The sequence below is a fragment of the Gorilla gorilla genome, chromosome 13 (assembly GCF_029281585.2).
Source record: "Gorilla gorilla gorilla isolate KB3781 chromosome 13, NHGRI_mGorGor1-v2.1_pri, whole genome shotgun sequence".
Classification (NCBI taxonomy): domain Eukaryota; kingdom Metazoa; phylum Chordata; class Mammalia; order Primates; family Hominidae; genus Gorilla; species Gorilla gorilla.
In genome coordinates, this window is record NC_073237.2 from 36,270,240 (window position 1) to 36,292,858 (window position 22,619).

Here is a 22,619-nt window from a genome sequence, read left to right on the forward strand (position 1 = left end):
TTGGTACTGGTTTCTGGCACTTGCCTGAAAGAATGCAGGCAATATATGGATATATCATGGAAATTAATTGAAATTGTGCTTGTATTTTTAGAATATAAGATAAAATTTCAAAGAAATTTTGAAATCACTGCAAACTGTTCAGTGCCTCCTGGATGTCTCAGACTATGACTTCTCCTTTGCTATTAAAAATATATTAATGAAGTATTTTAAGGACAGCATTGAAACATTGGAAAATTTGTTAATGTTTTTTGTTGGCCAGTGATTACATAAAAGAATTATTTACTAGCATTATTAAATTAATTAGAAAATGTTGTGAGTTAGCTTCTACCGAGATGAAATGAAATGGCGAAAATACCTGAAGAGCGAAATTTCTGAAGTATGATTTCATAATGTTCTCATAGAATCTTCTGATTGGATCATAGATACTAGATTATAGGTGACTGAATTCTGCATCTTACTTGATAGCATAAGACATACAACATGCTAGCTGGTTTCCTTTACACATGAATCCTTCTCATTCTATTTTCAACATAAATCGAGATGGAGAATTATACTATTTTTTACCCTTAAGAGGCCCACTCAGTTTCTCTTTCTTGTTTTTTCCATCAATAAAAATGAGGCTAATACTATCTTTTAGCTTACACTTGTACTAAATAATTTTTAATAAGGTTGTGTTTAAATTATATACTTATTTCACTTATTACTGAATGAAAAAAATTATTGTCATTACACTTATATCTTTTGCACTTTCAAAGGCAAAGTAACAATGAAATAATGATACTAAAAAGAGATACTAAAATTTCATTGCCAACAATTATTTTCCTCTTAATTATATTATTGGCATTATACATCCAAATGTCTTTATCTCCTACTGCCCCCCTGCTTTTTCCCAAGTAGTCGTAGAGGCCTAGGACCCAACTGGATCTTCTTGAGAAATCTTACTGACCACTGGTATCAACATTAATAGCAAAGTTAATTTATACAACTTAAAGCTATTAGGAATACTTTCACCCTATAAATGTAGTATGTGTTCATATTATTCTTTGAATTTTGCCCTCCATGCTCTTCAACCTTTGGCAGGAGTTTGGTCTGGTTAATGATGCAATGGCAGAGATTCTATGGAGCTGAGGCCACTTTGGGAAGTCCCCACCAGGAACCACTGGAGAGGTCAAAATTGGAAGGCTGGGTAACACCAAACACTGTTCAGGAGCATGGATGTCCCAAATGCTAAGAAGGGAATTGAGAGAATAGTGAAATCCTGGTGGGCAAGAGTAGCTAAGAAATTGAGATATGGAGCTAATAAATTGAGATATGGAGCCAAGAGGCAGAAATCAGTGTAGTACCTGATACTCAGTTCGTTTATTTATTCATTTATCTAGAAACTATTTATTGTCTGCTGTTACCAGACACTGTTCCCAGCACTGAGGGTAGAATAACAAAAAATAGGGAAAAAATTACTGTTCTTTAGAAGCTATTATTAAATAGTGAATAAATGAATGGCTATAGAAGAATGAAGTAGTTAACAATGCACATTGTTAGAGAAATCACAGAGATGAAGAGCAAGAGCAGAAGGGGGGCAGGAGGGGAACAGCAAGGACAGAGATTCTGAACTTTGTCTTTTATGGGACAGTCTGGACATGTGAGTTGATGGGTATAGACTGATATAAAAGGAACAGAAAGGTAGCAGATAATTAGGATGAAATTTTGTCCATTTTATTCCACACAGGAGAGGCAATAAATAATTTGACAGCGAAGAATTCTTTTTTCAGTTTCTCCCCTTTCTTTTATTTTTTAAATATGATGGGTCCAAGGGTCATTATTCTGTTTAATGAGGGAGACATCTCACAGATATCAATGCAAGCTCAGGCTCTTTCTCAAGATATCACACAAGATGGTCTTATTTCTACTGGAGTCCAGTTGACTCCAATTAGTACAAGAGATTCACTGACCTGCTTAGTTCAACAGATCTCTCTTATCTAGCAGAACATTAGACAACGCTTATATTAACCTTAATGTTCTAGAGTCACTGATTTTTTTTCATAGTTGCTATAGATTCCTTTCCATAAGGTAGCACATTTACTAATAATTTGGCAGTCACAACATCATCTTGGCAATCACAGAAACAATAAACTCATGTATAATTCATAGAAACATAGAAATAAGAAACTCATGTATAATGAGTTTGGGTTAGGATTTCCAAATCAGTTATCTCTGTTGAATAGACATCTATCAACTTTTTTTAGTTAAAAAATTCTCAATTACTCTATACCTGTGGGTAATAGGTTGCCTTATAAGAGACGGCAAAGGAACTATATTCAATCATAAAAATGTTTGAACTGTATTTGAAATAATGTTTATTGTTTATAGTTAGTTAAGCAATCTGGTAAAACGGAAAACATGCCATTTGGCTCTTGTTTATCAGAGTTCCAGATAATGTCAGGAAATCTCAGAAGGCTATAAAGGAATTTAAATTTTCATTTGGATTTCTACACTAGTCTTTTTTTTTTTCATAACTATTCAGTATGAAATCCAAGACAATTTTGTATCAGAAAACTGGTTTGTAAAGCAATTATCTAAGATAAAAATGGACTTGTTAATTAGCTTGGTTTAATCATTCTACAATGTAAGTACATATCAAAACATCATATTGTACTCCACAAATATATATAAGTATTATTTGTCAATTAAAAATGAAAATTGAAAAACAGAAAATTATAGATGCTTATTAAATGGTTTTTTAGAAAGAAAAAATAAAAGCTGCACATGTGCTAATTAAAATGTGAAACAAAGAACTAGTTACATTTTTTAGCTAAGGAGATTTTAACTAATATTAAAATATTCTGTGACAGTTTCAGCATTTTAATTCTCTGTTCATTCACCTCAAGTATTATGATACTTGTGGGAAAATAGTATCTAGCTCATCTTTTAAAGTAATTCATAAAAACAAACTAAAATTCTTATGTTTTAAACCAATTAACAAGTCAGGTAACAAAATAAGAAAATGTTCATAATCACCATTTTTATACCTTATAAAGCAGTCTGTCATCCACTCAAATCAGGCATGAAAATGGTGAGTTGTCTAAGAATCTAGCAGTCATTCATATCTAGCCTTTTTGTATACAGGTCTGTGTGTAACTTCGTTTTGGCTTTTATTGTTCTACTCTAAGTTTTCTCTTTGCTCTGAAACAGAATAAAGGAATGAGGAAAACCTAAATAAATAAAGCCATGTTTTTCAAAATAGTCCTTTTTCAGTGTTTACAATGGAAGTAAAAATTTGAGCTAATGAATTCCTCCTTGGTACATACTTTGTGAAGGATAGTTTTTCAGCTGTATTGTGAATGCACAGTCAGATTCTTCCCCTGTGAAACTCATCCTTAGGGTATCCTTGGAAGCTGCTGTGCACCCATGCAGGGGAGCACTAAGTGGAAATAGCAATTGGAAGGGCAACCCCCTCTTGTCTGTGCCAGGGTGGCTCTTCATTGTTACCCTAGGGATATCATAACACAAGCCTCCCTCCCACCCACATCCTTGTCTATTAGATGTGCTCCACTGAACCCTGATTGAGTTTTAATCCAATTTTGAGAGAGGAGGGGACACTCTGAAGGAAAGACATGTGAGATGCTGAGGAAAGAAAAGGCTAGGGAGAGAGGAAGCCTGCTTTTCTTTTGTCTTCAAACTCCCCGACCAACTTTAAGAGCCCACCTTTCTCTGACCTTCCTTTAGTAACTTTCTCTCTTACCTGAGAACTCTTTATTGGCACTTGATATGGTTTGGCTGCGACCCACCCAAATCTCATCTTGAATTCCCACGTGTTGTGGGAGGGACCCAGTGGGAGGTAATTGAGTCATAAGGGCAAGCCTTTCCCGTGCTGTTCTCGTGACAGTGAATAAGTCTCATGAGATCTGATGGTTTTAAAAAGGGGAATTTCCCTGCATAAGCTCTTTTCTCCTGTCTACCACCATGTGAGATGTGCCTTTCACCTTCTGCCGTGATTGTGAGGTCTCCCCAGCCATGTGGAAAGACTGGGCATGTCTGTATTAGCAGCATGAAAATGGACTAATACAGTAAATCGGTACCATTAGAGTAAGGCACTGATGAAAAGATACCCGAAAATGTGGAAGCAACTTTCACACTGGGTACCAGGCAGAGGTTGGAACAGTTTGGAGGACTCAGAAGAAGATAGGAAAATGTAGGGATGTTTGGAACTCCCTAGAGATGTGTTGAATGGCTTTGACCAAAATGCTGATATTGATATCAACAGTGAAATCCAGGCTGAGGCAGTCTCAGATGGAGATGAGGAACTTATTGGGAACTGAAGCAAAGGTGACTCTTCCCTGAGACTGGTGGCATTTTTGCCCCTGCCCTGGAGAGATGTGGAACTTGAACTTGAGAGAGATGATTTAGGGTATCTCTTGGAAGAAATTTCTAAGTAGCAAAGCATTCAAGAGGTGACTTGGGTGCTGTTAAAGTCAGTCAGTTTTATAAGGAAAGCAGAACATAAAAGTTCAGAAAATTTGCAGCCTCACAAGATGATAGAAAAGAAAAGTATCATTTTCTGAGGAGAAATTCAAGCCAGCTGCAGAAATCTGCATAAGTAACAAGGAACCGAATGTTAATCCCCAATACAATGGGGAAAATGTCTCCAGGGCATGTCAGAGGCCTTCATGGCAGCCCTTTGCATCACAGGCCCAGAGACCTAAAAGGAAAAAGTGGTTTTGTGGGCCGGGCCCAGTGTCCCTGTGCTGGATCAAGGAGCCTAGGGACTTGGTGACCTACATCTCAGCTGCTCCAGCTGTGGCTGAAAGGGGCCAATGTAGAGCTTGGACCATGGCTTCAGAGGGTGGAAGCCCCAAGCCTTGGCAGCTTCCACATGGTGTTGAACCTGTGGGTGCACAGAAGTCAAGAATTTGGGTTTGGGAACCTCTGCCTAGTTTTCAGATGTATGGAAATGCCTGGATGTCCAGGCAGAAGTTTGCTGCAGGAGCGGGCCCTCATGGAGAACCTCTGCTAGGGCAGTGCAGAAGGGAAATGTGGGGTTGAAGACCCCACACAGATTCCCTATTGGGGCACCACCTAGTGGAGCTATAAGGAGAGGGCCACTGTCCTCCACAACCCAGAATGGTAGATCCACTGACAGTTTGCACCACGCACCTGGAAAAGCCACACTCAACACCAGCCCACAAAGGCAGCCAAGGGGAGGTTGTACCCTACAAAGCCACAGGGGTGGAGCTGCCCAAGACCATGGAAACTCACCTCTTGCATCAGCATGACCTGGATATAAAGCATGGAGTCAAAGGAGATCATTTCAGAGCTTTAAGATGTGACTGCCCTGCTGGATTTCAGACTGCCATGGGGCCTGTGGCCCCTTTGTTTTGGCCAATTTCTCCCATTTGGAATGGCTGTATTTAACCAATACCTTTACCCACATTGTATCTACGAAGTAACTAAGTTGCTCTTGATTTTACAGGCTCATAGGTGGAAGGGATTTGTCTTGTCTCAGATGAGACTTTTGACTGTGTACTTTTGAGTTAATGCTGAAATGAGTTAAGACTTTGGGGGACACAGAAAAGCATACATCAATTATTGTTTCCATCTACCTGAGATTTTAGAGACATCTTATTTTCCCAGTAAACGTTAAACCTCTCTGTACTTCATTTGCAAAACTGGGATTAAAAATCTCTGTGTCATAAGATTGGATGTAGATATTCAGTGATAGAATGAGAGTCAATACTTTAAAATGTCTACCACACTGCCTGGTGCATAGGAGGTTTTTTAACAATTCTAATTGGATCTACTGCATTTTTACAAACCATTCCTTAGAATGGGGTTACTCTCACAGAATTATATCACATTTCTGTTGAAAGGAGAAACATTTTCTGATCTTATTCACGTTTAGGGAGGATATGCTGGACCTTCTAATCATGCATGTCTGATATTATTATTCTCAAAATATAACTATTAAGTACATAAGACGAAATGAGAAAAATCATTTAGATCCAGAAAACAAAGATAGAATCCCCCAACCTTCTTAGATACTTGTCTCAATAATGATCTTTTCTATTGCAGTGAATAATTCATTAAAAAGAAAGGATTAAAATCAGTAGTAACAAGTTGTCTTAGTTTGTTTGGGTTACTATAACAAAATACCATAGGCTGAGTGTCTCGTGGACAACAGAAATTTATTTCTCACAGTTCTGAGGCTGGGAAGTCCAAGATCAAGTTGCCTGATGATTCAGTGTCTGGAGAAGGCCCATTTCCTGGTTCATAGAATGCACTTTCTTGCCATGTCCTCACATGGTGGAAAGGATGAAAGCACTTCCTATGGTCTATTTTATGATGAAAGGCATCCCATTCATGAGGACTGTGACTTCATGAGATAATCACTTCCCAAAGGCATTATTTCCTAATACTGTCACCTTCAGAGTTAGAATTTTAACAGGAATTTTGGGAAGACACATTTAGTCTATAGCATTAGTCTTACACCAACTATTTCCTAAATCCAGGGCTGATTTTGTCTCATAATTGTAAACAGATATGACTTAATGTTTATTCTGCCATGTTCATGGAACATATTTTAGAAAAAACTTCATTTCCACAAACATATCTTGGGCATATCTTATGTCCAAAGCTTTCAAGCAGGAAGTAGCATGATCAGTTTTGTGTTTTAAAAAGATCATTCTGACTATTGTCTAGAGAATGTGGAGGAAAGCAGGAGTAGACATAAGGAAATAGGACTTTCTAGGATTGTGTGTAATGAAAAAGCCAACAGACCTTAAAGAGATGATATAGGACTTTCTTCTAAGCATAACTTTTCATGACTGACTGTTTCACACAGCATGTGGCTTCTCACATGGTCACAGCATGTGACCTTGTTTGCCATGACTTCTAGATTCCTGGCTGGGTTCCAGGGTTGTTGAATTTGCTGGAAGTCTAAGCATAAAAGAATTGGATTCTTACAGTAAATTGAGTGTATTATCAAGATAACCTTGTTTTCCCAAAGGTGGAAAGCACCGTTTGCCAGTTGCTTGCATATTTTCCTTATCTTTTCTTTAATGAGTCTTAATGCTCTCAGAAACATGTGTCTGCAATAAACTACCAATACATCAAGTTTCAATAACAAGAATTTCTGACTAGAATTCACAAGTGAAAATTAAAATTCAATAGCAGTTGCAATATACCAACGATTTTCACTTCTGCCTTCTAACAGCTAGTGATTCATGATTTTTAAAACATAAAGCAAATTATTTCTAAATGTTCTCCTAAAAATAAGAAATAAAACAACTAGTTTGAGTTTTTAAAAAATGTCTTCATTCAAGAAAAACTGTATCTCATTCTAACCTGACATTGTATTCTTCCTTGTAATCCTATTAGGGCATTACTAGGATGATATTATTATCTCAGTAAGTGTAGTTGCAACACATATTGAAAGTCCATAGGTGTCTGAAAAGGGGATGCTGCAAAGTGGAAATTCATAACCTTTGATTATAAATTGCACACTATCATTCTTTAGAGCACAGAAGTTTTCTCTTCATTGTGGAAACACTGAGATTTAATAGGTGGAAAGTAATTTTGATGCCCAGAAACACAGTACTCTGTGAATAAACCCTCATTTCCTCCATTACAGGAAAATAATATACAATCTGTCCTGTGCCTTCATAAATAAAAACCTACTCATAGGCATGTATCCAAGCAGACCAAACAGTACAGAAATGGAAATAGCATATTTATGTCCATTTGGATCTGCATGTGTTCATCTTTGATTTATAATATTTTCAATTGAATTGTGGCCCAACAGAGAAGGGGGTGAACTTTATTTTGAGTAGAAAAACATTGTCTTAATATTATGACCCAATGTGTCCAATTTTCTTTATGGGTAAAAAAATATGACAAGCGCATAAAATCTCATAGTAATAAATAGCAGGCTATACAATTATGTCTTTGATAGAAATGTGGATTCCCTCATCCAACCCACTTCCTTTACCTCTGTCTTCTCTATCACCCAAAAACATAGTCTCCTCAGCTAGAGGCACCTGCTTTATGGGGATGGTTGTCAGAACTATAGCAAATGAATGGAGTATTAAAGCAAGTTCAAGTCTTGATTCTCCATTAAAAATGATGAGTCTTTCTAAGCATTATTCATCTCATCTCTATGGTGCAAATAATATAATAATTTAACAAATGTGTATGTAAAAGTGATTAGTAAACCTTAATTCATGAAGTTGAGGTAAGCCTTGTCCCAATTGTATTTGCTTTCCTTAATGAAAATTATTTAATCATGCTCATCTTTTTTCCTTCCTAGGATATAGTATCCCCCTGTCTGCACTGTAATATCTTACTGTTTAATTATTAATTTAATCACAAGGAATGTAAGTTTAGGTAACACCAAATAGCATAGCTCTGGTATAAAGGAATAGAGGAGTGCTCTCTTCTTTTCATATTTCAATATTTTAATCACATAATTGCATGGTTATTTTAACAATTAGAAAATGTTTAAAAATTGACGAACTCAAAATGGGAAATTTCTGAAGTAAAGACCACTGGAATCACTTTGGTCAAATGTTGAAGAGACAGACTTTTTATAAATATGTGATTTTGGGTTGCATTCTATTTTAAAATTTACTTTTGGCATGTAACAACAAGACTTTTGTTCATTCCATGTGGAAGAAATGTACTGAACATCAATAAGTAGGTAATGTTCTAGGCTCTGGGTTACAGCAATAAATGATCTAGACAAGGTCTGTATATATTAGAATTATTTTTATTGCTGCATATAGAGATCTATCTCCATATATACACATTCAGCATAACATATATGTGCAAACTTCACTAGTGGGGATTCAGGCAATTTCCAATACTTCACAATTAGACAAAAAAAGTAACAAGGATTTTTCAGTATACACGTTTCTGCACTTATGCAAATGTTAATTAAATAAAATTAATAGGTCAAAATTATTGATATTTATTTTACTAGATATGCCAAATTGCCTTTTGGGAAATTGTGCAAATTTAAACTCCCAGGAACAACGAATGTCTTATAGGACACAAACATTTTGCTTCTCTGATAGATGAATAGTGAACTCTCTGATTAAATTTTCATAACTTTATTAATAATATTGAGCATCGGGGGTTATTTATCTTTTCTTCATTGATATTTAGGCATTTTGTATACCATGCAATTAGTCCTGGAGTTTCTAATTATATTGTATTCTTTTCTTCCAAAGTTGTTGCCCATCAGTTTATGTTGTTTAAGGAAGACTGACAGGTGATTTTGATTTTTATTATTTAGACTTATCAGTTATTTTATGTCTTTCACATGTTGTCATGTTTCAAGCATTTTCTGTCCCCAAGTTTCAAAAATATTGATTTAAGTTTGCTCCTAGTATGGTGCATTTTTATTTTTTTACATTTAATTATTTGATCCATTCTGAATTTTGAGTAGGGAATGAAGTAAAGCTCCAGTTTTACTTGTTTCAAAAAGCTTCCAGTTGTCCTATTGACATTTAGCAAATAGGTATTTTTCCAGTAATCCAAAATGTCATTTTTATACATGTTGCATTCTTGTATATATTTGAGTTTATTGTGAGCTTCTCTCTTTTTGTTTCATTCCACTTGGGCTTATCCTGTTTGTGTTGCTATAAAGAAATAACTGAGACTGGGTAATTTATAAAGAAAAGAGGTTTGTTGGCTGCCCCACAGTTCTGCTGTCTGTGAAAGAACCATGGCGCTGGCATCTGCAGCTGAGGAGAGCCTCAGTGTGCTTCCTCTCATGGCAGAAACGGAAGAGGAGCCAATGTGTGCAGAGGTCACATGGCGAGAAAGAAAGCAAGAGAGAGAGAGAGACAAGAGTTGCCAGGCTCTTTTTAACAACTAGCTTTCTTAGGAACTAACACAGTGAAAAATCCCTCACTGCCTCCCCGAACCCTGAACCCAGAGAGGGCATGAATCTATTCATGAGGGATCCACTCCCATGACCCAAACAACTAGGTCCCAACTCCAACACTGGGGATCAAATTTCAACATGGGATTTGAAGGTTAAATATCCAAACTATAGCATCCATTAATCTGCCTATTCTTTTGCCAGTTCTATACTTTATTAATCAATATTAGTATATATTATATTTGGTAGGGTTATTAAGCCCTCATGACACTTTCTTCTAAATCAGTCTAAAAATATTTTTGTTGGTATTTTATGTGGAATTGCATTTCATTTCTATATGAATGTAGGAAATATTGGTGTCTTTAAAATGTTAAATCATCTAGTCCAAGATTGAAAATATCCATCTATTCAATTCTTCATTAATTTATACTTTTTACAAACTTTATAGTTCTTATTAAATTTAGTCTCAAGAATTTTATAGTCTTATTGCCATAATTGGTGGGATTATTTCAGTAAATTTTTCTGAGTCATCATTTAGAATATAAAAATACTCTTAAAAGTTTTATTAATTTTAATTTTATTTGATTGTTTTGAGTTTTCTAGTAACAAAATCCTATCAACTTCAAATGATTACAATATTTCCTTCTTTATTTAAATAGTCATAATACTATTTTCTAATTATATTCATCAGCACATCTTGAATTATATTAAATAGCACTGGTGATAAAAGATAATCTTAAGTTGATCTTGACTTGATTTGCAGTACTTCTAAAATATTACCATTCAATCTAAATATCATATGACCTTTATTATTTTATATTGATCTTTTGATATGTGTATATAATTTGTATATACGTGTGTATGTATAAATATAAATTCACATTTGGTTAAGAAAGCATAACATAATCCATACTTATTCAAGATTTTTATTAGGAAAGAATGTTGGATTTTATTAAATTCCTCTTACGCATATATTAAAGGAGTTTTTAGTCTTTTTTCTATCAATCTATTACTATAATGAATTATAGTTATTGATTTCCTAATATGAAAACATCTTTGCTATTCAAGAATGAACCACTCTTGTTCATAATATGTTATTATTGCAGTGTACTGTTGGGTCTTATTTAGGTTTTTCTTTAACTCATCATAGTAAGTGAACTTGTACAGTTTTCTCTCGAGTATTTACTTTCTCAGGATTTGGTATTAGTGTTACTCTGGCTTTCAAAATAATCAGGAATTGTCCTTAATTTTGTTCTATTCTGAAATACTCTAAAAGGCTTTGCAATTATGTGTTTCTTTAAGGATAAAAGAATTTAACTTTGAAATTAAGTTTGGCAATATTTCAGGAAGTAGCTCTCTGACATTCTTAATATCCTCTATGATTATTGACCTGTTTAAGATTTTTACCACTTAGGAAGCGACTAACTATGGCGACCGCCACGGAGCAGTGGGTTCTCGTGGAGATGGTACAGGTGCTTTACGAGGCTCCTGCTTACCATCTTATTTTGGAAGGGATTCTGATACTCTGGATAAATCAGACTTCTTTTCTCTAAGACTTACAAATTACAAGAATGATCTGATCTTACAGTCGAGGAAAAAGAAGAACTGATTGAAGAGTGGCAACCAGAACCTCTTGTTCCTCCTGTCCCAAAAGACCATCCTGCTCTCAACTACAACATCGTTTCAGGACGGAATCTTGCTCTGTCACCAGGCTGGAGTGCAGTGGTGCGATCTCGGCTCACTGCAACCTCCACCTCCCGGGTTCAAGCCATTCTCCTGCCTCAGCCTCCCGAGTAGCTGGGACCACAGGCACAAACCGCCATGCCGGCCTAATTTTTGTATTTTCAGTAGAGACAGAGTTTCACCATGTTGGCCAGAATGATCTCAATCTCCTTTTTTTTAATTAAAAAGTAAACTTCAATGTCGAAAATGCAAACTTGGGGAGGGCAGAAAGATCACACACAAGGCTGTCACTTCACACTTGGAAGGTTGCACAGCAGCCGGGCAGAGATGCTCCTCACTTCCCAGATGGTGAGGGGGCCGGGCAGAGGCACTCCTCACTTCCCAGATGGTGCAGGGGCTGGGCAGAGGTGCTCCTCCCTTACAAACGGTGAGGGAGCCAGGCAGAGGTGCTCCTCACTTTCCAGACAGGGCGGTAGCTGGGCAAAAGCACTCCTCACTTCCCAGATGGGACAGCGGCCAGGCAGAGGCGCTCCTCATTTCCCAGATGGTGAGGAGGCCGGGCAGAGGCACTCCTCACTTCGCAGACAGGACGGCGGCAAGGCAGAGGCACTCCTCATTTCCCAGACAGTGAGGAGGCTGGGCAGAGGCACTCCTCACTTTGCAGACAGAACAGCGGTGAGGCATAGGCACTCCTTACTTCCCAGACAGGGCGGCGGCTGGGCAGAGGTGCTCATCACTTCCCAGATGGGGTGGAGGCCGGGCAGAGGCGGTGCTCCTCTTCAATTCCCAGATGGTGGGCAGCTGGGCAGAGGCGCTTCTCACTTCCCAGACAGGGCAGTGGCCAGGCAGAAGCGTTCCTCACTTCCCAGAGTGTAAGGGGGCTGGGCAGAGGCACTCCTCACTTTGCAGACAGGACGGCAGCTGGGCACAGGCACTCCTCACTTCCCAGACAGGGCAGCGGCCTCCACAGGCACTCCTCACTGCCCAGACGGGGCAGGGCCCGGGCAGAGGTGCTCCTCACTTCCCAGACTGTGAGGCGGCCGGGCAGAGGCGCTCGTCACTTCCCAGAGAGGGCGGGGGCCGGGCAGAGGCGCTCCTCACTGCCCAGATGGTGCGGTGGCCAGGCAGAGGCGCTCCTCACTTCCCAGATGGTGGAGCAGCCGGGCAGAGTGCTCCTCACTTCCCAGATGGTGGGGCGGCTGGGCAGAGGTGCTCCTTACTTCCCAGACGGTGGAGCAGCCGGGCAGAGGCGCTCCTCACTTCCCAGATGGTGCAGGCAGAGATGCTCCTCAGGTCTCAATCTCTTGACCTCCTGATCCACCCGCCTGGGCCTCCCAAAGTGCTGGATTACAGGCGTGGGCCACCACGCCTGGCCTGCTGTCTCTTCTTTCTCCTCCTAAGCAGCTCTCTTAGTCTCCTGAATTTTGATGTTCTACTTAACACCCTCATGTTCTTACGCATGTTGCCCTGCTGGAGGCATCCTTCTCTTTGGGAAGCCTGACCCACCAACAGTCCCTCAGGAGATAGACATGGAAGCTTAGCCGGTGGGGGCCCCTCGTCTCTATCCCACCTCAGTTGCAGGGGAGGGGTCAGTTGCAGCTGCAGCGGTGGCCCCGACAGTTTTCTTTTGCGGGAACTGTGGCCGGCAGCTCTGGGTGGAGAAGACCTACTTGATCCAAGAGCTGCAGGATCCTTGGGCTGCATGTCCTCCCCCACCATCAGCAAGCCTGGAGAGCTGGGCAGGTGGTCTTTACCCAGCACCTTAAAGGCCCCCTTCTCTGGCCACAGGGAGCAGCCCGGAACTGGGGCAGGGAGCACTGTTGGAAGTGGGTCAGGCTTCCCAAAGGGAAGGATGCCTCCAGCAGGGCTGTGTGAACTGGCGACTCCATGGCCCTTGGAGTAGAAACTCACTGCATGCACCTGGGCCTTGTCAGTCTGGTTGTTTTCTGTCAAGCTCTTGAGGTGGACATTTCCCTCCAAGGGCCTGGGATTGTACCAGGAGGAAGTGAGGTTTCCCTGAGTCTCCAGGGGCCTAGAGGTGGAAGCTGCTTCCCCATTGCTACAGGGGCCCCTTTTATTGTCCTCCTGCCCCTGGGTCTCTACCTGGTCTTTCACATCCATTGCTTCTTTGGGCTCTTCTGCCCTCACCTCCATCTTCAGGAGCCTGGCTGGGATCACCTGCTCATCTAATGAAGGAAGTTGAAGGTTAAACTTGCCTCTGAGATGAGGGATCCTCACGGGGCTGAGGTGTCCAAACATCCTGGAGTTGTGAGCAGACAGCATGGGTTTCTTCCTTGAAGGGGGGCTCCAGACCACAGGGGGCAGGACCCTCTGTGGGGTGCCCATGTTCCGAGGGATAAGACACAGCCTCATAGGGGTGCCGTCCCACCTGACTGGAAAAGAAGGCCCAAGATGTCGCTGACGGTTGAAGAGGAGTGGGAAACGGCCCACGATTCCCCAGGCAGGCACAGGTGCAGGAGCCGCAGGGTGAGCCCGGCCAGCTGGGAAGGCCTCATGGACAAGACGAGCAGGTTGCCGATGGCATGGCCAGGACCTGTGGCGGAACCAGGAACAAAATATGCTTAGTGAGTTGCCCATTTTGAGCGAGTTGTGCACAGACGAAACTAAGGGTCAGAAGCGGAGAGGATATTCCTAAGTCACCCACTTCTCTGTGGCCGGGTGCACACTGGGCATCTGGGAGTTTATGACATCACTATGGGGCTGGTGACAGAGCCAGGGTGTGGAGGAGTGCTTAGGAGCCCAGCGAGGGTGCCTACAAGAGGAGTCAAAGGGCAAAGGGTGAGACCCTTCCACCGGTCCAACTGGACTCTAGCCTCAGGGACGTCCTGCTCCTGGGGGCAGTTGTGTGGCCCTGGACGGGCCCCCCCGTGGGGCTGTTGGGGGTGCGGGGATGATCCGCCAGAGCCCTTCCGCCTGGCGCCTGGCCCAGGTGCTGGCTGGCACCCAGTGGCCCTGTCTTGGCCGGCCCTGTCCCCCGGGTTACAGGGCCAGAACCTGGAAGCAGAGCATAGGACCAGCCAGATCCCGCCAGGCTCCCCCGGGGCCTCTCCAGTGCCTCTGTGCCGCCTGGAGCCAGGCCCGCCTTCTCCATGGCTGCCGTGGCCTCAAGGGCCACCAGCCTCGCTCCGCAGGTTTCCAAAGAGAGGACGTGGTGCCCTGACCTGACTGGATGCGCCTCTTACCACATGCCTCCCTGGCAGGCAGGGTCTCCACTTTTTACAAATTTGCCTGAGACCATTCCTCAGGTCGTTCAGGTGGTCATGGCCCAGCCAGGCTTTGAACCCAGGCTGTGCGATTCCACAGCTGGCGCTCTGGCCTGTGTGCCTCATGATCACGGATACAGCATCTATTCTTATTTTTTCCTGTAGTCCTGGGGTACTTAGCACCATGGCATATCTGTAATAAGCACATGAACACCTCGAAGGAGGTCTTCACTTCAACATGCAAGTTGACCATGGCATGCTCTGGGCTCCAGTCCTCTACAAAGATGTAGGGCAGGAACTACCAGTTGTCAGCACAGCACCATCCCACATTGCTCTTCTAATGGAGCCTTTCACCCCAGATGTTCTTTCTCGTCTGATGGGAAGGATCCAAGTATGTAAAGATTATGTTCTAGATCAGCTTTGGTCTGTCCTAAAACAAATTTGCCAGTGGATTATTCCATATGGATAAAAGTCAGTTTCTCTGGTCTTCCTGGAATGTGTCTAGAAAGCAAATACATTATTTACAAGTTCATAGTAGATCAATGTATTGGATTAAAATATGACAAACATAATTTGGTCATTGTGAGCATGCCAGCTCGGTCAACTATTCACCACACATGATGCCCTAAATATAACTCTAGGTTTTCTTATGCCCAAGAGAGGGACATACTCTTGGGTGTCTGGACTAGGGAAACATGTATGAAAAACCATTTGGGCACTCTACATCTTGTTATTGGAGAATTGAAACCATCTATATTCAAAGATATTATTAAAAGGCAAGGAGTTAAAAAAAAGATTTTTACCACTTAAGTAAATTTTGGTAGTTTATGTTTTTCTAAAAAATCAATTACTTTATCTAGGTTTTCAAACATTTAATTTCCTCTATAGCTGCAATTCTTTCCTCTTTACCAAACCACAATCAATATTTGTACTTTCTCTGTCTTTTGCTAGATTAGTCTAACTAGTGTGTATTTATTTTATTAGTTTCTTTTAGGATAAATAACTCTATAGTTTTTATTCTGAAATTATTAATTTTTTGCTGGCTCTTCTCCTTCCTAGTTCTGACACATCATGAAAGCAGGGATTTGAGGGCCCAGGGACAGCAAAAACTCAGTTGACTATTCAAGCCAAGTTTAAGACTGACTGCTTTCTCTTGACCTGTGGGCAGTTACATCTGAAGGGGGCTGATTGTGGTACAGCTGGCAGTTCATAACCAATGAGGGCTGTGTGCTTCTGCTGTGAATGACATCACACAAGGCTGAGTGGGAAAATACTTTCCCTTGAGATTCTATTTAAAAATCAAAAGTAGAACTTTATTAAATCATTCTTGACAATGCTGTACAACTGTGGCCCTTCCCATCTGTCTACTCACCAAAGACATGGAGATCCGGGCTTCCCTTAGCACAGAGCAAATCAGCCAAAGAGCCTCAGGCCTGGGTAGCCTGGGGAAGAGAAGCGGTCTTAAGGGGAAGAATTCCGATCAAGTAATCCTGGAATATTAAGCCTGGGTAAGATTATCAATTAGTTTCTGCCACTTTTGCTGAAGCTATTTGTGAAAGAAAAAAAGAAGATTTTTTAATGTTTAAAATTGTATAAAAACTGTGTAAAGAATGGGTAAGACAGGAAGCTTAATGACTCTTGGTTCAAATTTCACATCCAGCAAGATGAGAAAGAGAGGGAGAAGGAGGGAGGAAGAGAAGGGAGGGAGGGAGAGAAGGAGAGAGAGAAGAAAAAAATTAACACATGGTTTTCTCAAATCTGGAGCAGATGTTTTCCAAGTGTTCACAAAAATAGGTCAGAAGCGCATCTCAGAACTGAATTAGAGTACAGACAGCCAGTCCTGACTCTAACTATAAATCAAAATTCATCTTTTAAAAATAGATGATAATGTGGTAGTCTTGAGGAAACAATTTGATGTTCTTAGAAAATACTATATAAACATATTATTTTATAGGCTACTTCCCGTTTTGCAACATTAGAGAATTGCCTAAAATACCCAAAGTATGCAAATAAATTCATAGTACCTCATAGTTTAGACTACAAATTATCCCATGTGTCAGAAACTCCCTGCATGTATCACTGTATTCAACCCCCACTATGTGCAACGCTTGCCTTCCTCTCACACTTTGAGCTTCTAGTAACCCTTAAAGCTTCCTCATGTCCCTACCTTTTGAACCCGCATAAGAGCAGAACATTTCTTACTGTGGCCTAATTTTCTGCATAATCTTGGTTCAGAGAACACTGTGACAATGCTGTGATGGATGGAGAAAAGAGAAGAGGTGACATTTTGCTCTGCTTAGATGGTCTCCTTGATGGCCAGAAAGCACCTCATGCACATTCCTGCCTCTATTGCGTTCATTTCTTTCAGAGGATTTAATACTGGGTATTAAAATCTCACCTTTCAAAAGTTTCCACTGCAAAATATCCACCCCACTAGACTAAATGAGATGCAGACGTCCATCCAGTTTTTGTAACTGGGATGCAACTCAAGCACTGATCTCAATCTTCTTTACATCCTTGTTGTACTTCTTTAATAGCCACATATACTGTCTTGCATAGGCTTCAATTTGTCTTTGTTATTTCGGTTTACCAAACCAGACAGTAAACTCCTTGTAGGCAGGAGTCCCGTTTTTTGTTGTCATTGTCTCTTGTTGTTACTACCTCCTCTAACTCTGTCCCCATCTTCCAGCACTTAGCAAAGACTTAAACATAGTAGACTTTCAACTCTTTCTTAGGGAACTGAACTGAAAATACACTCCAGGAGATCAAGTATACCAGTTATTTTCCAAAGACCAAAATTAACTCAGAAAAAGCTTACAGATTGAAACTCTTAACCCTGGAATTATGGATGGCATTATGAATGTTGTCTATGGATGTAGTTACATTCTAGAAATCTTATATAAGCACCTCACTAGTACTTTTTAAAACTTCCTATTCACAGGCCTTTCTCTTTAAAGATTTTTATTCAATGGATTAGTATAGATCTTGGGAATTTGTATTTTTAACAAGAATCCTAAGGGATTGTAGTTTGTAGCTAGGTTTGAGAAATACTGTAATAGGCCTGACAAACCTACATTTGAGATGTCCTGGAAAAAGGTATATTTTTCTCATTTGAAATTATATATGCCATTTACCCCCAAGCTCACAAGAATAGCATACATTTCCAAAAAAAAAATACCCTTTATGCAATTATTAAAGGACTTTAAAGATCAATTAATTTTTTAAGAAATACAAACTATTTTATCTATTTATTTTTCTGTCTGTTCAACCATTTATCTATCTCAATCTGTCTGCCTACATACCTACCTGTTTCAATATCTACCATTCAATATATCCATTATTAACCTTATTCCAAAAAGGACTCTCGGTGCTCCTGCACAAGTAGTTTATGCTTCTAAGTTAACCATATGCTTACTGCAAGAAGTCACAACAAAAGTTTTTATAAAAATAAATATAACCAAAAAGATTTAATAATCTTTTTATAACCTCTTGTTTCACTGAATTTTTTCTCTGGATTAAAATATTTCTTGAGACTTGAGTTATTGGTTTCCTTTTTTATGAGCAATTTAAGTAATCTAATAGGCAGTTCTTATGCTTAGAAAAATTTACTTGATATTGACACTAAAGTTTCCTTTTCTCATTTTCATCAACAGGTCTTCTATTTCTACATGTTTGTTCTATGTTAAACACCTCTTTTCCCTTGGTGTTTATGTTTCATACACAAAAACCAACTGAAAACCATCTTCTTCTTAGTCATTATTCAGTCCATATTAAAAAGGTTGAGCAATTTGATTCACTAGTTCATCTCTCTATTTCCTTAACTACTTTAAGCCCATTTGCCCATTTTCCTGCTCCTTTCAATTTATTGTACTGCTCTGATCCTGTGCTACTTGAAACTGAGAGATGTGATTTTATCAGGCTTTCATACAAAAGAGATTATCAATTTCAAGATGCAAATTATCTGTGCAAATCCAAAATAGCACTTATCCTTTCTCCATATAAAGCAATCCAATGACTCTTAGAATTGGAATCCAATTCCAGTCCTTAGAATTGACATTTGACTTACCATTTGTGCTTTCTTTGACTCTCCAGGACTATTCAATAAATGCAGCAAATTCAGATTGTTCCAACTATTCCACTAGGACATAAAGTCAAAGGATCTAATGTAGATATCGAATTTTGGCATTTCTTCAAATTTAATGCTTTTGTAGCAGTTATAGAAAATGATGGTGATTCCTAAGTAGGACTAGCTTACCACTTATTTACAGCCTCTGCAGGTAAAATGTGGACAAATAGTTAGCTTAGAGTCCCACCCTTAGCTTTACAGTTCCAGAAATTTAATTTTTGTCAATGCATCTGCAATTGATCAGATTGAAATCTACTGTAATAGACTTTTCAATAACAAAACTCCCCATAGACCAGCATAGAAAGTTGATTTATAATGAGAATTGACTGCCAACTAAACCAACTGTTAAGTTATCTAGTCAGTATACCCACTCCAGCTAGGGAAATGATCATACACAGGCAAAACAAACAAACAAAAATAATAGTAGAGGTTTACTTGGCAAACAGGGAGCCAGATCAATGAAATTAATGGGACATGAAGGGCTAGCATCCTTAACCTACCCGATGGAATCATCAAGAGTTGGGATAGTTCTGTCAATCAACTCAAAATCCCCACAATAAAGGAATCAGGGAATTATCTCCTTAAGTCAATGCTAGCCAATTACTAATATACACTGAGATTCTCTTTCAATCTTTTCATTAGTTGACCTAGTCTTTCTTCAGATATGTAAATACAATTAATGAGGTAATTAATTTCTTTGAAAACAATTACCTTACCTACCATTTTTTTTCCGAGCCAGACCCTTTGCTGTGGACATGAAATATGTTATTTAATCCTGAACAACAAAAAAAAATCCTATGAAGTTTTTATAGAAAAGTGAGATCAGAATCTCACCCATGGCTACATAACTTGCAAATAGGATTCAAATCCAGATCTAGCAGTAACAAAATCCTTTACTAATTTTTTTTCTCTACTTAAAAATACTTACTTTAAGGAAACATGACATACAACTAATTTCGTGTGTTGGTTTTATTGCTTTTCTCTTAGAGGATAAACTTACTAAGGAATTCTGGAAACACCTTATTACTTTACCTATATATGTTACTAATGCATAGTATTTAACTTACTTGCCACAAAAAAAAAAAAAAAAAGAAAAAGTAACCCAATCAGTTCCAAAGAAAACAGCTGGTTTTCATGAAGTACACAGAAAAGGAAGGAAGTTGGGCAACAAATACACTTTCCATTAGTAATCCGTCAATGAAATTCTACTTGGTCACATGGTAACCAGAAAACGTGCTGAAGTAATGCAGAAAATTGATGCATTTTTTCCGTTATGTTTTCCAACATGAGTTCCATTTAGTTAACAATTCTAGCTAAGAATTTTGTGTTTTTTGAGATGGAGTCTCGCCCTGTCACCCAGGCTGGAGTGCAATGGGGCGATCTCGGCTCACTGCACCCTCCGCTTCCCGGGTTCAAGTGATTCTCCTGCCTCAGCTTCCTGAGTAGCTGGGATTACAGGCATGTGTCACCCCAGCTAATTTTTTTGTGTCTCACTAGAGACTGGGTTTCATGATGTTGCCCAAGCTGGTCTTGAACTCCTGACCTCGTGATCCACCCGCCTCAGCCTCCCAAAGTGCTGGGATTACATGCATGAGCCACCGCACCCAGCCAAGAATTTGTGTTTAATAGTGAAATTCCATTACAGGCATAGACTAATGAGGAGACTGTAATGTTTTCCAAAGTGTAACCCAGGCTGCAGAAGTTAGTAATAAAAATCAATACAAAATGATTCTTGAATCCCTTAAATTATTGGGTATAAGCAATGAGGTGCTATTATGGTTTTAGGTAAACATTTCTTTTTTATGTGAGGCTTCCCAAGCATTGCTGAACACTGAGCGTCCCTAGCTTCTGACTACTAAATGCCACTAGCATCTGCCAGTCTTGTTACAAACACACCAACGTTCCCACACCACATTTGCAAATATTCCTCCTGTGGCTGGCAATTCTGCCCACTGAAGGAAAGCATGAGTGTAGTATTTGGTAAAGAACACATTTCTAAAAATTCCAAAGTGAGGGCCAGACCCATAACTTTAGAAATATTAGTACATGAAGGACTGTTCTATTCCCCAACTCCAGCCAATATCATGACAGAAATAAGTTAACCTTTCTCTAATAAGCTATTAAGAATTTCTTTTCTCATCTATATTGAATAACTGAGGCAATTTTCTGCATCAGGATACTCAACCAAATGTTAATTTGAACATATACTGTTTTGGACTTAAGATAATTTGCTATTTTCAATATGAACTGTAATTTTATATTGTTGATGATTAATGATAATATTAAGTATATATTATTTATATTATATTAAGTAAAGATTATATTAAGTATATTATGGAATAAAGAAATTAACAAGGAATACTTTTCATTTAAGAAAATAATCATGATTAGTATCTTGTGCCAAGACCTGTACAGGACATTAGAGATACATAAAAGAATGATCCTGTCTTTGTGGAGTGTATAACTTAGTAAAGAAGACAGAATATTAACCAAGTAATTACCATATGGTTTGCTAAGAGATACAGAAAATGAGTGTACAAAATGCCATGGGAAAATCCAGGTGGTAGTGATAACTCCATCTATGGGTTTAAAGAGAGCTTCACAGGAGATATTTCATTTCACTTGGATTTTAAGGCATGCGTAGGAATTTGCCAGATGAAGATAGCCTTCAGTGAGAGAAACCTTCATGGGCAAAGACACAGGAGTATTAAATAACAGTAGTTCAGTGAGGCTGGACTAGGAAGAAATGGTAGGAAATTAGGTTTAAATGATGTGTGTGCACTTGAAGAAATAAGTGATAAGAAGTATGGCTACTCTCCTTTGGGTCATAGGAAGTCTGATGAAAATGTATAGGTGATAATAACAAATGATTTAGTTCGTGAATGTCAATCATATACATTTCCTATCTGGTTCACTCAGTAAACATCTCTGCATTTGTGTTGCAAATTAAACTTATCATTTTATGGAAATTTGGGGGGAAAGATGTTTCTAGTTGCCACTGGTAGATTGCCCTGGCTTCCTCAATCCTCACTGTCTACAGAGTACATTAAGAAGCTTTTCACAGTAACCCAGAAGTTATATTTTCTTTTGTCTTGTGATGTCTGTTAGTTTTTAAGTCCAACTATTTAGGTCTTTAAGATTTAGATTGGCTTAGATGGGACATTAAGGTTTTGTTTTCCTGGAGGGACAAAGGTTACCTTGTAATTGTTTAATTGTATATGTCTGTATGCACATCATTCTCATACAAAAATACTTTTGACGGTAAAGGCACTTTTTTTAATTAAAAGGCATGCTTGTAAGGTGAGGTGAATGGTATAGCACAAATATTTTCAACTAATAATCACAAAACTAAATGTTATCCAAGAGGATTAGTAAGGGAGTTCAATGGTTCTTTTGGATGCTTCTGAATTACCTTAATTTTGCTTTTTTTCCCCTCAAACTCAAAACATAGTTTTCTCTATGCTTATATTTGTAGTATTCATTGTATTTTCCCTTATTTTTTTCATTTTGTGATACCTTTCTTAATATTCAATATGAACATCTCAATGTATTTCATAAGCAATTTTTGTAAACCTTTCTAGCTGTAGAATTCCTTTATATTTTAAATTAAATCTCACAGTAGGAAGAAATAAATTCAATGAAAAGGACCAACTGAAGAATCTAAGCATTTCTATTGTTAGCCATGGAAAAATGCTTTACTTTATGCTCT

General features: G+C 39.1%; 2 protein-coding genes across 8 annotated transcripts in view; one reads left to right on the top strand and one right to left on the bottom strand.

The window, feature by feature from the left end:
- The window catches only part of LINGO2 (leucine rich repeat and Ig domain containing 2), a 349,057-nt gene that overhangs the window by 138,420 nt on the left and 188,018 nt on the right, over positions 1-22,619 (top strand). For 5 of the 7 annotated variants that reach the window (XR_010130188.1, XR_008668608.2, XR_008668609.2 and 2 more), the window contains exons 1-2: positions 14,520-15,175; positions 15,844-16,292. The exons of 1 other annotated variant lie outside the window; for it this stretch is intronic. The gene's annotated coding sequence lies outside the window, so the exon portion shown is untranslated. Of the gene's footprint in view, positions 1-14,519; positions 15,176-15,843; positions 16,293-22,619 lie in introns of those variants that run through there. One more of the 7 variants, XM_055351485.2, reaches the window with a different exon arrangement.
- Positions 11,757-14,230, bottom strand: LOC115935839 (putative UPF0607 protein ENSP00000381418). Its single transcript, XM_031014770.3, has one exon. It carries the CDS (start codon positions 14,156-14,158, stop codon positions 12,908-12,910), a length of 1,251 nt encoding a protein of 416 aa, XP_030870630.3. The 5' UTR covers positions 14,159-14,230; the 3' UTR covers positions 11,757-12,907.

Coding starts and splice junctions, on each gene's coding strand:
- LOC115935839 (XM_031014770.3), bottom strand. CDS start 14,158: ATGGGCAACTCACTAAGCATATTTTGTTCCTGGTTCCGCCACAGGTCC.